Here is a 12299-nt window from a genome sequence, read left to right as displayed (position 1 = left end):
GGGTCCTGAGCCAGAATCCTAGGGAAATTGGGTCCTTTTTTTTTTTTTTTTTTTTTGGTTTTTGGGCCACACCTGGCAGCGCTCAGGGGTTACTCCTGGGTGTCTGCTCAGAAATAGCTCCTGGCAGGCACGGGGGACCATATGGGACACCGGGATTCGAACCAACCACCTTTGGTCCTGGATTGGCTGCTTTCGAGGCAAACGCCGCTGTGCTATCTCTCTGGGCCCGGAAATTGGGTCCTTTATGTAGACATTTGTGCTCAGAAAACAGCCCCAGCCAGCTGCAGGGCTGAAGCCAGCAGGGCTTTGAAAGTTGCTGGGGCTGATGAGAGGCATGGGTGGGCATCAGAGGGCAGGGAAGATGGGGTCATCTTGGGTCTTGGGCAGAACAGCTGAAGTCAGCAAGGGAGACACACAGAAATGTACCTAGATGTTTTGCTGCTTCTTACATAGGGTCAGGATCCTTCAGTGAAGAATGAAAATTCTCTTCCAGAGTGCTAGTAGAACAAGGATGGAGGTGTGGGGTGGGTTGGCCTTGCATGCAGCCAGTCCAGGTTTGATCCACAGCATCCCATAGGGTTACCTGGATACCACAAGGAGTGAGCCCTTAGTGCAGAACGAAGTGTGACCTCTGAGCATCATTGGGTATGGTCCTATTCCTCCCCTTCCAAGAAAAAGAGTCTAGGGGGCTGAATTGACAAGAAGCAGGCAATTTACTTATCATGCAGCTGACCTGGGTTTAATCCCCCAGCACTATCTATGGTGTCCCATACCCCACCAGGGATGATTTCTGAATGTAGAGCCAAGAGTAAGCCCTGAAAAAAAAAAAATTAAAAAAAAAGAATAAGCCCTGAGCACCGTTGGGTATGCCCCCCCCAAGAAATAGTAAAAGGACAGAGAGATAGCACAGTGGGTATGGCTCTTGCCTTATGCTAGATGATCCTAGTTCAATCCCTAGTACTCTATATGGTGCCCTGAGCCTCACCAGGAGGGACCCCTGAACAAAGTGAGGGGTAAGTTTGAGCACTACTGGAGTGTGGCCTGAACATAAAAAGAGGAAGGAGGAAAATGTCTCTAGCAAAGGATTTGAAGTCCTACCCCAAACTACCAAATTAAACACCAAGGAGATCAGCAGACTCAAGGGAAGAGGTTGGTTGGGAAACTCTTAGAAGGGAAAGGCCCATAGTCGCAAACACCTATGACTTGGGGTTGGACCATGAAGAGTGACCCCACTATCAGCAACAGCGAAAAAGTTGAACTTGGAGTTAAAAAGTTTCTGTGCTTGAAAGGATACTGTCACAGTTGAAGTAGTAAGAGACAAAATATCTGCAAATCATAAATAACTTTTAACAGTAACAAAGGAACAACTTGCTATTTAAACTCCTCTAGAGGTTTCTTTTAAAAAAGATGTACCCCCCCCCCCAAAAAAAAAGTGCCAGGGAAAGTGCCTTGTCACTTGTGTCACAGGTGAATAAATGCAGTCGATACTCCACTTGTAGGCGCCTTCTTGCCTGGGAAGTCAGAGAGCGGGAGGAAAAGACTGCTCCTCTCTGGGCTCAGGGTCTGAATCAGATGAAACAGGAGAGTTGACACTTCTCTGGAGCCACTCCGAAGCCTGTTCCCCCAGTGGTTTTTGTCCTGGATGTTGACCCAGGGGACAGACTCTAGATTCTTTGGAAAATCTAGTTGGGGGAAGGCGCATGCTACCAACCCCAGTTCACTCTGGGCACTTTACAACATCTCTGCATCCCACCAGGAGTGACTCCTAAGCATTGCCAAATGTGGTCCAGCTGCTATCCCCCCAAAACACCATAAATCAAGGAAATGTTCAAAGGTACATGTTTACATGTGAGGACACTGGGACCACTTCATATGGCCCCCAACATTTGCCAGGAGCAACCTCCGAATACCCCCCTTTCCCCCCCCAAAAAAAAGATGGCCAGAGTGATAGAGTGGTTAGTGGTTTAGTAGAATCTTTGATTCTCACACGCCATATGGTCTCCTGGGTCCAACACAAATGGTCCCTTGAGTGCAGAGTCAGGAGTCAGCCCTGAGCAGTTGTGGATTCCAAAAAATCAAAACTTGAACTACATTCACAACTGCATTGTTCATAAATGGCAGGAGGTATGAACCAAGCACATGCCAGTAAATGTGGGAGTGAGCCAGCGTGTTTGTTGTACCAGGTCACAGAGTGGGGTGGGGACACCATAGGGAGACCCGGAGCCTATGATTTTCAGACAAAAGACCAAAGACTTTGAGTCATGGATTCTGTTTATGAGCTGCAGAACCAGAACCAGTAGTGCTTTAGAAATGGGGGGGGGGGTGTTCCTGGAGCCCCATGCCCAGAAACAGCTTTGTTTGGGGACAGTGACACCCTGAACACACTGAAGCAGGTGAAGGCAGTGCCAGGGCTGAGTGTCAATGGTGAGCTTTTATGTGGGTGGTACCCATCGTCTCGCTCACTGACGGTAAGTCAGATCTAGAGATCCGGGTGGGGCTGAGGACCTGGCGGTGCTTCTCGCTTTGTCACAAGGAGCCAATGTTCCGGGGCCCTGCATGTTTCAGACTTGAGCCCAGATCCTCAGAGCACTCCAGCCTGTCCCCACAAAAGCCAGGAACATGGCCTTCATGGAGAACTCTGGCCCACATCTGCAGGCAGGGCAGGTGCTGGCCAGTATGGGATAAGGTGGCGTCCACGCTGCACACCAGGCTCAGGGTAGAACTGACTGGGGAGTTACTTCCCAGTGCTCAGCCCCTCTTCCTTGCCTGCGCTGAAGAAAGGCCTGAAAGAAAGGGGATGATCTGAGTGAACCCTGAGCCCTCCCTGCTGTGGGGAAAACAGGGTTTGGGGCCTGGGGTCCCCTCAATGCTCAGAGAAGGTGCCAGTGACCATCCAGACCTGGGTGGGAGCTCTGTGGGTCTGTGGTGGGATCTGGGGGCCCCATGACCACACTAGGCTCTCACAGGCCCTGTAGCCCCATCCACTGCCCAGCTGCTACCTGAGCTGCCCGTTGCCTCCCAGGAGGTCTGGGGTGGAGGCCAGGGCAGGTGGCAGGGTCCAAGCCAATCCCTCCAGCAGGCCCAGAATATCCTTCATTTCTGTCTCCAGGTGCTCCACCGTCTTCTCCACTGTCTAGAGCACGGACAAGAAGACAGGGAGGGAGGACTGAGAGCACTGTAGGGAGAGTCCACCTCATCAGACACAGCCTAGAGCACCCCCTGGTTAGACATAGGTCGGAAGGGGGGTTCTGGATGCCCCTGAGACAGTATCCCAGCGTCCACGCCTGGCTCTGACCACAGGGGTGCCCCAGGGTGCCCTCTGTCTCTGGGGTCCTGCCCGCAGAGGAACTCACTTTGCCTCTGCTTGCCCTGCCCTCTAGCGGCTTCTCTGAGGAATGACATCTTTCCAGCTTGTGACATTTTCAGATCCTTGGTGGATCCTGAAATGTCAGGCCCGAGAAAGCGTCAGGTTCCATAGAAATATGATACCATCAGAATGACAGAACTTGGAGGAGTTCCAAGGATGTCAGTAGTATTGCAATATTCAACTATGGGTTGGAGAGGGAGCACAGCGGGGAGGGCCTTTGTCCAGCATGCAGCTGACCCAGGTTCAATCCCCAGCATCCCATAGGGTCCCCTGAGCACTACCAGGAGTGATTCCTGAGCACAGAGCCAGGAGTATGGCCTGAGTACAGCTGGAGTGACCCAGAACAAAATAAATTTTGAAGAAAAAATGCTAGGTTTTGGGGCCGGAGAGATAGCATGGAGGTAAGGCATTTGCCTTTCATGCAGAAGGTCATTGGTTCAAATCCCGGCATCCCATATGGTCCCTGGAGCCTGCCAGAAGCAATTTCTGAGTGTGGAGCCAGAAATCACACCTGAGCGCTGCCAGGTGTGACCGAAAAACAAAAACAAAACAAAAAAGTTAGGTTTTCTTTCTGAGTGATCCGAGTATAGAGCCAGACAGGAGTAACCCCTGAACATTAGGGAAAGGAAAGTTCTGTTGGGGGTTGATCCATTCAAAAGCCCACTTGGGGCGGGAAGGGGTTAATATGAATCCAGGGAGCGATATTGGCTGCAGTTTCCCCATTTTTTTTCCAGGCAAGGTGAGTCTGGGCATATCAAAGCCACCAGTCCGGTAGGGCCCCAGAGCTCCAGCCCCACCCCCCCAACCCACCCCCAGATGCAGCCTCACCTCCTCCAGGATCTCTAAGCGGTCTTGGACAGCCTGATCCTGGGCACACCCTGTGCTGTGAGCAGTGTCTCCGTGGAATGGGGTGCTAGGTTCTGCAGCTGTGGGCAAAGCAGTGTGATAAGTTCCGATCCAGCCAGGGGGGGGGGGGCTCATGAAAAGTCACAGGAGGAGCTAAAGAAGGGATCATGGAGCCCAGTGCTGGGATTGGGGGAAGGTGCTCCTTTGTTGATCTATAGGCTCACCCCAAAACCCAGAGTAGTCTTGAGCAGAGGAAGGAAGGGAGGGAGGGAGGAAGGGAAGGAAGGAAGGAAAGAAGGAAGTTACCAAGGATTCTGGTACAGAGAAAGCCAGGTGTAAACAGGCTTGGGAAGTGCAGGCTCCCTGTCAGATTTTTATGTCTAAATCCAAGGCGGGGGGGGGGGGGGGGGAAGCAGAGACCAGCCCAGCCAGTGCTGTCCCCGTCCTCTTTGACCCCAGTACTATCCCCACTTCCCTCGGGGCCCCAGCCCAACCAGCTTTCCTGGCCTCCTGCCTGTTTTCCCCTCTGGCCTCCAGCCTCCTTCTGCCTCCCTTTCAGGCCAGAGCACTGGGACTGTAGCCAGGGGTGGAACCTTGGCAGCTGGGGGAGCGGCTAGTGGGCCCCCCACAACCTCTCCAGTTAAAGTGACACACACTCCCTGCTGGAGGACAGGGGTCCCCTGTTCTGATGCAGAGGGACCCAATACAAATCAAGTACTACCCTATTGGGGACAGGCAGACGTGTCATGCTAGATACAGCCACAGTTAGAATGACAGGAATGAGATTGAGATTTGGTTGGTTTGGTTTGGGGCCTCACCCATATACTCAGAGCTCACTCCCAGCTCTGTTCTCAGGGCTCACTCCTGGCTCTGTGCTCAGGGAACCTTATTTAAAACTGGAGATTGAGCCAGGGTTGACTCCCTGGCAAGGCAAAAATCCAGCCCCTCCCCCCCCTTGTCTCTAGTCTCACATTGTGTTGTGCAGTTTGGGGCTGGGGCCAGGGGCTACCTCAGTGATGAGAGGTTAGGCGGTGACTGCAGCATCCTCTGCCTGGCAGCTCTGCTGTGATGCAAATGCAGCCAGAGATTTCCAGCCCCACCAATGTGATGCTTGATCCCTGGCATCACATCCTGCTAAGTGCCGCCCACACACTGCAGCGCAGATCTGGGGGTCACAGCCCCACACGGCAGGAACTGACATTCCGGAAAGGAACACGCGGACACACTCCCAGGGAGAACACACAGAAGGGGCTGCATGCTGGCCTGGGGCTCTGATCCAGCTGCTCTTCCTAGGGGCACAGAGGGGGCTTTGTTCCTGATGCAGGGAGGGGGAAGGAGGGGCTGCAAAATGTCATCAGGTGGGTCCTGACTGGCTAGGCTCTACTGGGCTGGTTCTGGAGGCCTTGCTGTTTCCTCCCAAGCCAGAGACTGACACAGACAAGGTGAGGCCGTGGTAGGGAAAGAGACAGAGCCCAGCTTGGGTGGCTCTTGTCTCATCTCTCCCTCCTCTTCTTCTCCGCTCCCACTCCATCCCATCACAAAAGAGAGGAAACAGTCTCAGAGAAGCAGAGTGACACCCCAGGTCACCTGCCTTTGAGCCTGACCCTGGGACCTTGTGTCTCAGTCTCAGTGAGATGCCGGGCTCTTGTAAGGAAGGTGGGACATTGGGGTGTGCGCTCTGCCTCTGCTGCAGGTGAACCTCGACCTGGGGGGGAATCCCTGCACTGCCCAGCCCCAGAGAGCAGGAATGTAGTTTATACACAGGAAAGTACTGTGCAGTGCTGGCAATGTAGACAGACAGCAGGGTGGATGAACAGGAAGTGGATCTGCAATTGGTCAACCCTGAGGCTAGGTAGGGAGTTCCAGAAAAAGAGCAGAGGGGTCTTCCACAGGTTCCTGTAAGCACCCTGTCCCCCCCAAGCTCAACTTTTTAGTCAGCACTCACAAAGCTGAGGACGCCCCCTGCTGCCAAGATGACCTCGCCCTGGCCAGCCATGCCACCCCCTTCTCCCACTTCTGCTGTCTTTCTTCTGTGCCCTGTGTGTTCCTCAGACATGCACACACACATGTACATGCAACGCGCACGTGCACACATTTGCAAATCACACAAACATGTACACACATCCAAAGACACACACTACAGGCACGCACAATTATACACACGCTCACAAAAACACATAAGCAGACACTCACATCCATGCCTCTGTGCGCACTCACCACATCCATGCACACGCTCGCATAGACACACACCACACTTAGACAAGCGCTCACTGACACACGTGCTCACTGACACATACCACACACATCCTCGAACACACACACACACACACACACAAACACACACACGCAAGCACACACCGGCCCGTCCGCCCTCCCGCCCGCACTCACCCGCCCCGCAGAGCAGCGCCAGGAGCGCGACGGTGGCGCCCAGCGGGACCCTCATGGTGCCGCCGACAGCACCGCGTCCGGTCCCAGCAAACGCGGCCTCCGCGATTGCAGGGTGGCTCCGCTCCTGCCACGAACCCGCCCCTCCGAGGCCCCCGGGGAGCCCAGAGACCCCGTGGGCGGAGCAGCCGCCGCCCCGCCCGAGCGCCTCGGGGGCAGACCGGGACCCCAAGAGCACAGGCTACCCCTTAGAGATGCACCGTCTTCGGGCCCTGGAGCCAGGCAAGGGTTTTCCAGCCTGGGGCAGGGTGGGACAAGGCGAGGCGCCGGTGGCCGCCACCACCACCAGGCAGAGCCCGGCAGAGACCCGCAGGCAGGGCGCTCGGTGCCTGTCCGTGCGTGCCAGGACCGAAATCGAGTGTCCAGAGGGTCTCCCCACGGAAACACCATCAACCACCTCCTCCTGGCGCCTCAGCAAGGCTTCCCAGGCGGGGAGAGGCAGCCGAGGGTCTTCCCCGCTGGGAAGGCGCGCTCCGACTGTCCACCGGGCAGAACTGGGGCGCACCCCCTTAAGGCCACCTGGGGGCCCAGACTCCACCTCCAGCGCCTGGGCAGGTCCTCGCGTCCTGCTCACCGGCCCAGCGCCTGCTCACGCTGTCGGAGAGATTAGCTTCATTCTTCCACCGCCACTAGCTTCTCTCTACAGTGGCTCTTGTGATCTTTTCCCTCTTTTCATGTCCCTCTTCCCTCTCCTTTCCCTCCGTTGATGAGGTCTCAGAGACCGAGGGTCCGTCCCAGGTTGGCTGTTGGCAAAGCAAACGCCCTACTGTGCTATCACTCCGGTTCTTTAGGTTGTATTTCTGGCCAGAAGTCAAACCTTTTTGGTGGTATAGCTGGCAAAAAAAAATTTTTTTTTCCGCTTGTTTGTTTTGGGGCTACATTAAGGTGCTCAGGGATTACTCCTCTCTCTGCGCTCAAAAATCACTCCTGGAGGGCTCTGGGATCCAAGTCGATAACGGGGGTTGAACCAAGTGGGTCACATGCAAGACAAGCACCCTCCCAAGGCAAGTGTTATGGCTCCAGGTGTAGTTAGAAATTGCCTGCAGTTCTTGAGATCTTTTGGGCAGCAGAACTCCAGCATTGGATGAAGGGACACTCTTAGGTATTTTCTTTCTTTCTCTTTCTTTCTCTTTCTTTCTTTCTTTCTTTCTCTTTCTTTCTCTTTCTTTCTTTCTTTCTTTCTTTCTTTCTTTCTTTCTTTCTTTCTTTCTTTCTTTCTTCTCTCTTTCTCTCTTTCTCTCTCTCTCCCTCCCTCCCTCTCTCCCTCCCTCCCTCCCTTTCTTCCTTCCTTCCTTCCTTCCTTCCTTCCTTCCTTCCTTCCTTCCTTCCTTCCTTCCTTCCTTCCTTCCTTCCTTCCTTTTTCTTTTTTTCTTCTTTTTGGGCCACACCCGGTGATGCTCAGGGATTACTCCTGGCTATGCACTCAGAAATCGCTCCTGGCTTGGGGAACCATATGGGACTCTAGGTTAACTCGTGCAAGGCAAACACCTACCACTTGCACCACTTCTCCGGCCCCACTTTTAGGTATTTTCTAAACAGATGCTTGAATTTTTTTTTTATGGTTTCTGGGGTTTTTTTTTTTTTTTTTTATTTAAACACCTTGATTACATACATGGTTGTGTTTGGGTTTCAGTCTGGGTTTTACAACTTTTCTTAAGATTTTTTCTTTTTTTTTTTTTTTTTTTTTTGGTTTTTGGGCCACACCCGGTAACGCTCAGGGGTTACTCCTGGCTATGCGCTCAGAAGTCGCTCCTGGCTTGGGGGACCATATGGGACACCGGGGGATCGAACCGCGGTCCGTCCAAGGCTAGCGCAGGCAAGGCAGGCACCTTACCTCTTGCGCCACTGCCCGGCCCCCAAGATTTTTTCTTAAGATTCCTCACTTCAATATTTTTTTTTTAGAGGGCAAGCAGGAGGAAGCCAGCTGTCAATATTATAAAACTATTTATGGGCCCGGAGAGATAGCACAGCAGCGTTTGCCTTGCAAGCAGCCGATCCAGGACCAAAGGTGGTTGGTTCGAATCCCGATGTCCCATATGGTCCCCCGTGCCTACCAGGAGCTATTTCTGAGCAGACAGCCAGGAGTAACCCCTGACCATCGCTGGGTGTGGCCCAAAAACCAATAAATAAATAAATAAATAAAACTATTTTTATTTATTTTTCTTCGTTTTCAGGGCTTGGAGAAAGGTACAATGAATCTAGAAACTTGAGGTGTTTAAAGTGTGCTGCCAGGAGAGATTCCATCTTACATGGAACCAGTCACATGTCTAAATATCTGAACGTCTTTTATCCACTGTGGGCCACAAATTGTCGGTTAGTGTTTCAAAACTAAGTGGCCTGCCAGAAAAATTAGCCGTTACATCTGTTATAAGGTGAAAGAAATAAAAATAAAGCAGCCCCAGAGCTGTAAATGCTACATCTGTTAGCGGCTTCCCTGCCCCGCTCCTGCCACACCAGGGGGCACCAAGTGGCCCTGTGGTTTCCCTGAAAACCCAGGGTGGGCAGACTCTGGCCTGCATAGACTCACAGAGAAGACAGAGGGGGCGATGCTCCAACTCAATTGAACTAGACTCAGATACTTCCTGGCACATGCCAGGGCACAGGGGCATAAGATCAGCAGAAAGTGGCCTCAGCTTTCTCTCCCTTGTGTTCCAAGTTGACCCAGGAACTCAATGAGAGTCACCAGAAGGATGCTTAAGCAGAAGCTTCAATGAGGGAAGAGTCTGAAATGGGAACCACTAATGGGAGCCAGAAAGGAGTCAAAGAAGGCCGGGTCAACTGGCCATACCCAGAAAAGAGACAGAATAAGCTGATTGGCCATAGAGGACCAGAGGTCACACGCCCCAAAACCCAGAGGCCCCAAGACCTGGAGTCCACGCTGGCAGGCGCGATTGTGTTTCCGGGTCCCTCGTTGGGCTCTCTTCCACAGTGCTTTTTCCCAATAAGGCTCCTTTTGGTCAATCATTGGTGCCAATTTTGTAAATAAGTGTTCTTCTGGCACACACAGAGCCCCAAACGGATTATGGACAACCTCAGATGGACTAGCAACAACCGGAGCAAATGCCAGGGTCCAGCATGTAAACACCACCAAGTTTATGCAATCTCTAGTTATTGCAGATACAGCAAAGGACAGGGAGGGAAGAAAACCAATAAATAAAATAAAACAGCACAGTGTTGAGGAATTTGCAAACGTTTTCTGAGTCAGTCTTGGGAAAAAAAATACTGCTCAATCTGTTTCTCATTGGGAAAAGATTAATATTTTTATTTTTCAGTTCTAAAAATGTTCCACCACCCTTGGGAGAATTTCTTTTTGCTTTTGTTGGAGGCTACAGCCAGCAGGGCTTGGGGGTCACTCTTGGAATTCTGGAGACCTGGGATCACGTGTGGAGATTAAACCCAGGCCTCACACATGATAACACATGCCCGACCTTCAACTTCTCATCCAGCTCAAAACATAAAACAAAACTTGATTTTTGGTTCACTCTCAGTGGTGCTCAGAGGTAATTCCTGTCTCTCAGCTCTGGGATCACTCCTGATAGGGCTCAAGGGTCCATATGTGATGATGGGCATCAATGTCAAGCTTATTTTGGGGGGAAAGTGAGCATCTAGTGGTGCTCAGTGGTTTCTCTAGATTTCATGCTCAGGGATACCAGGTGGGGTTGGGGAGGTTGGGGTATTGTTAGTTATTTGACACCCTGCTATTACCCAAAACAAATTTCCTCTTTCCCTTTCACCTATCTCTTTGAGATGTAAAAGTCCATCTGGAGGGGCCGGGAAGGTGGCGCTAGAGGTAAGGTGTCTGCCTTACAAGCGCTAGCCAAGGAACGGACCGCGGTTCGATCCCCCGGCGTCCCATATGGTCCCCCCAAGCCAGGGGCGATTTCTGAGCACATAGCCAGGAGTAACCCCTGAGCGTCAAACGGGTGTGGCCCCAAAACCAAAATAAATAAATAAATAAATAAATAAATAAATAAAAAAGTCCATCTGGATCTCACTTGACCCTCTCCCTGTCAGTTGAATTTGTACTAGTGACATAAAGAGGATCAGTTTGGCTTGACACACAGAGACACCATGAGGTGAGAAGCTAACCAGACTCCAAGATTCTTTCCTGACTATCTTGGTTTATTAATTCTTTATGGCTACCCTTCTTCAGACCTGTCCTCCTGGGGTTGGAAATATGGTGTGTGGGATGATTTCACAATGTGGGATGATTTTACAGGGAGCTGGGAATCAAACCCAGGTTGGCTATGTGTAAGGCAAGTGCCCTCCATGCTGTGCTATTTCTCTAGCCTCTCAATCTCAAAGTTTTTTTTCCTCACATTCTCACCAAAAGTTTTGTAAGCACACATTTTTCTTTAGTGTATATGGAATATTCTGGGGGATTGACCGCTTGCTGGGGCACAAAACAAATATTCATCATCAGGGGCCGGGAAGGTGGCGCTAGAGGTAAGGTGCCTGCCTTGCAAGCGCTAGCGTAGGATGGACCGCGGTTCGATCCCCCGGTGTCCCATATGGTCCCCCCAAGCCAGGGGCGATTTCTGAGTGCATAGCCAGGAGTAACCCCTGAGTATCAAACGGGTGTAGCCCAAAAACCAAAAACAAACAAAAAAAAAAACAAATATTGATCATTATAAAGTTTTTTAAATTTTTTTTAATATGGAACGCTTCACGAATTTGCATGTCATTCTTGCGCAGGGGTCATGCTAATCTTCTTTGTATCATTCCAATTTTAGTATATGTGCTGCAGAAGCAGCACTTTTTTTTTTGTTTGTTTGTTTTGTTTTTGGGCCACACCCAGTAACGCTCAGGGATTACTCCTGGCTATGTGCTCAGAAGTTGCTCCTGGCTTGGGGAACCATATGGGACACCGGGGGATCGAACCGCACTGTCCAAGGCTAGCGCAGGCAAGGCAGGCACCTTACCTTTAGCGCCACCGCCCGGCCCCATGAGCACTTCTTTAAACTTTTTTTAATTGATTGATTCATTATTTGATTGGTTGTTGGGCCACACCCAGCAATGCTGAGGGGTTACTCCTGGCTCAGAAATAACATCCAGGGCTGGAGAGATAACATGGAGGTAGGGTATTTGCCTTGCATGCAGAAGGACAGTGGTTCGAATCCCGGCATCCCATATAGTCTCCTGAACCTGCCAGGAGCGATTTCTGAGTGTGGAGAGATAGCACAGCGGCGTTTGCCTTGCAAGCAGCCGATCCAGGACCAAAGGTGGTTGGTTCGAATCCCAGTGTCCCATATGGTCCCTCGTGCCTCCCAGGAACTATTTCTGAGCAGACAGCCAGGAGTAGCCCCTGAGTGCCGCCGGGTGTGGCCCAAAAACAAAACAAAAAAAAAAAAAGAAATAGCCTCCAGCAGGCTGGGAGACCATAGGGGTGCCAGAAATCCAACCAGGTCCCTCCCAGGGTCATCCACATGCAAGACCCTACCACTATGCTACCTCTCCAGCCCCCATTATAAAGTTTTTATCATAGAGCATCTTTTTTTTTTTTTTTTTTTGGTTTTTGGGCCACACCCGGCGGTGCTCAGGGGTGACTCCTGGCTGTCTGCTCAGAAATAGCTCCTAGCAGGCACGGGGGACCATATGGGACACCGGGATTCGAACCAACCACCTTTGGTCCTGGATTGGC

The 12299-nt window shown here is 51.7% G+C and overlaps 1 protein-coding gene and 1 non-coding gene across 2 annotated transcripts; both read right to left on the bottom strand.

The window, feature by feature from the left end:
* Positions 1 to 2418: 2418 nt before the first annotated feature.
* On the bottom strand, positions 2419 to 6676 carry PLAC9 (placenta associated 9). Its single transcript, XM_049788095.1, has 4 exons — positions 6602 to 6676; positions 4196 to 4293; positions 3000 to 3133; positions 2419 to 2521 (listed from the first exon to the last, which is right to left on the bottom strand). The coding sequence occupies exons 1-4, from the start codon at positions 6654 to 6656 to the stop codon at positions 2419 to 2421; spliced, it is 390 nt and encodes a 129-aa protein (XP_049644052.1). The 5' UTR covers positions 6657 to 6676.
* A 4632-nt stretch (positions 6677 to 11308) lies between these two features.
* LOC126031708 (U6 spliceosomal RNA) lies at positions 11309 to 11414 on the bottom strand. The gene has a single exon (XR_007503541.1). It is a non-coding gene; the product is annotated as a U6 spliceosomal RNA (small nuclear RNA).
* Between the last annotated feature and the right edge of the window lie 885 nt (positions 11415 to 12299).

Source organism: Suncus etruscus, chromosome 15 (genome assembly GCF_024139225.1).
Source record: "Suncus etruscus isolate mSunEtr1 chromosome 15, mSunEtr1.pri.cur, whole genome shotgun sequence".
NCBI classification, from domain to species: Eukaryota; Metazoa; Chordata; class Mammalia; order Eulipotyphla; family Soricidae; genus Suncus; species Suncus etruscus.
The sequence above is the reverse complement of the archived record's forward strand: the minus strand, read 5'-3'. Positions and strand labels throughout refer to the sequence as shown.

Coding starts and splice junctions, on each gene's coding strand:
- PLAC9 (XM_049788095.1), bottom strand. CDS start 6,656: ATGAGGGTCCCGCTGGGCGCCACCGTCGCGCTCCTGGCGCTGCTCTGC. Junction 3,134..4,195: donor GCTTAGAGATCCTGGAGGAG/GTGAGGCTGCAT, acceptor TCCGTGCTCTAG/ACAGTGGAGAAGACGGTGGA. Junction 2,522..2,999: donor GGAGGCAACGGGCAGCTCAG/GTAGCAGCTGGG, acceptor CTTGTGACAAAG/CGAGAAGCACCGCCAGGTCC.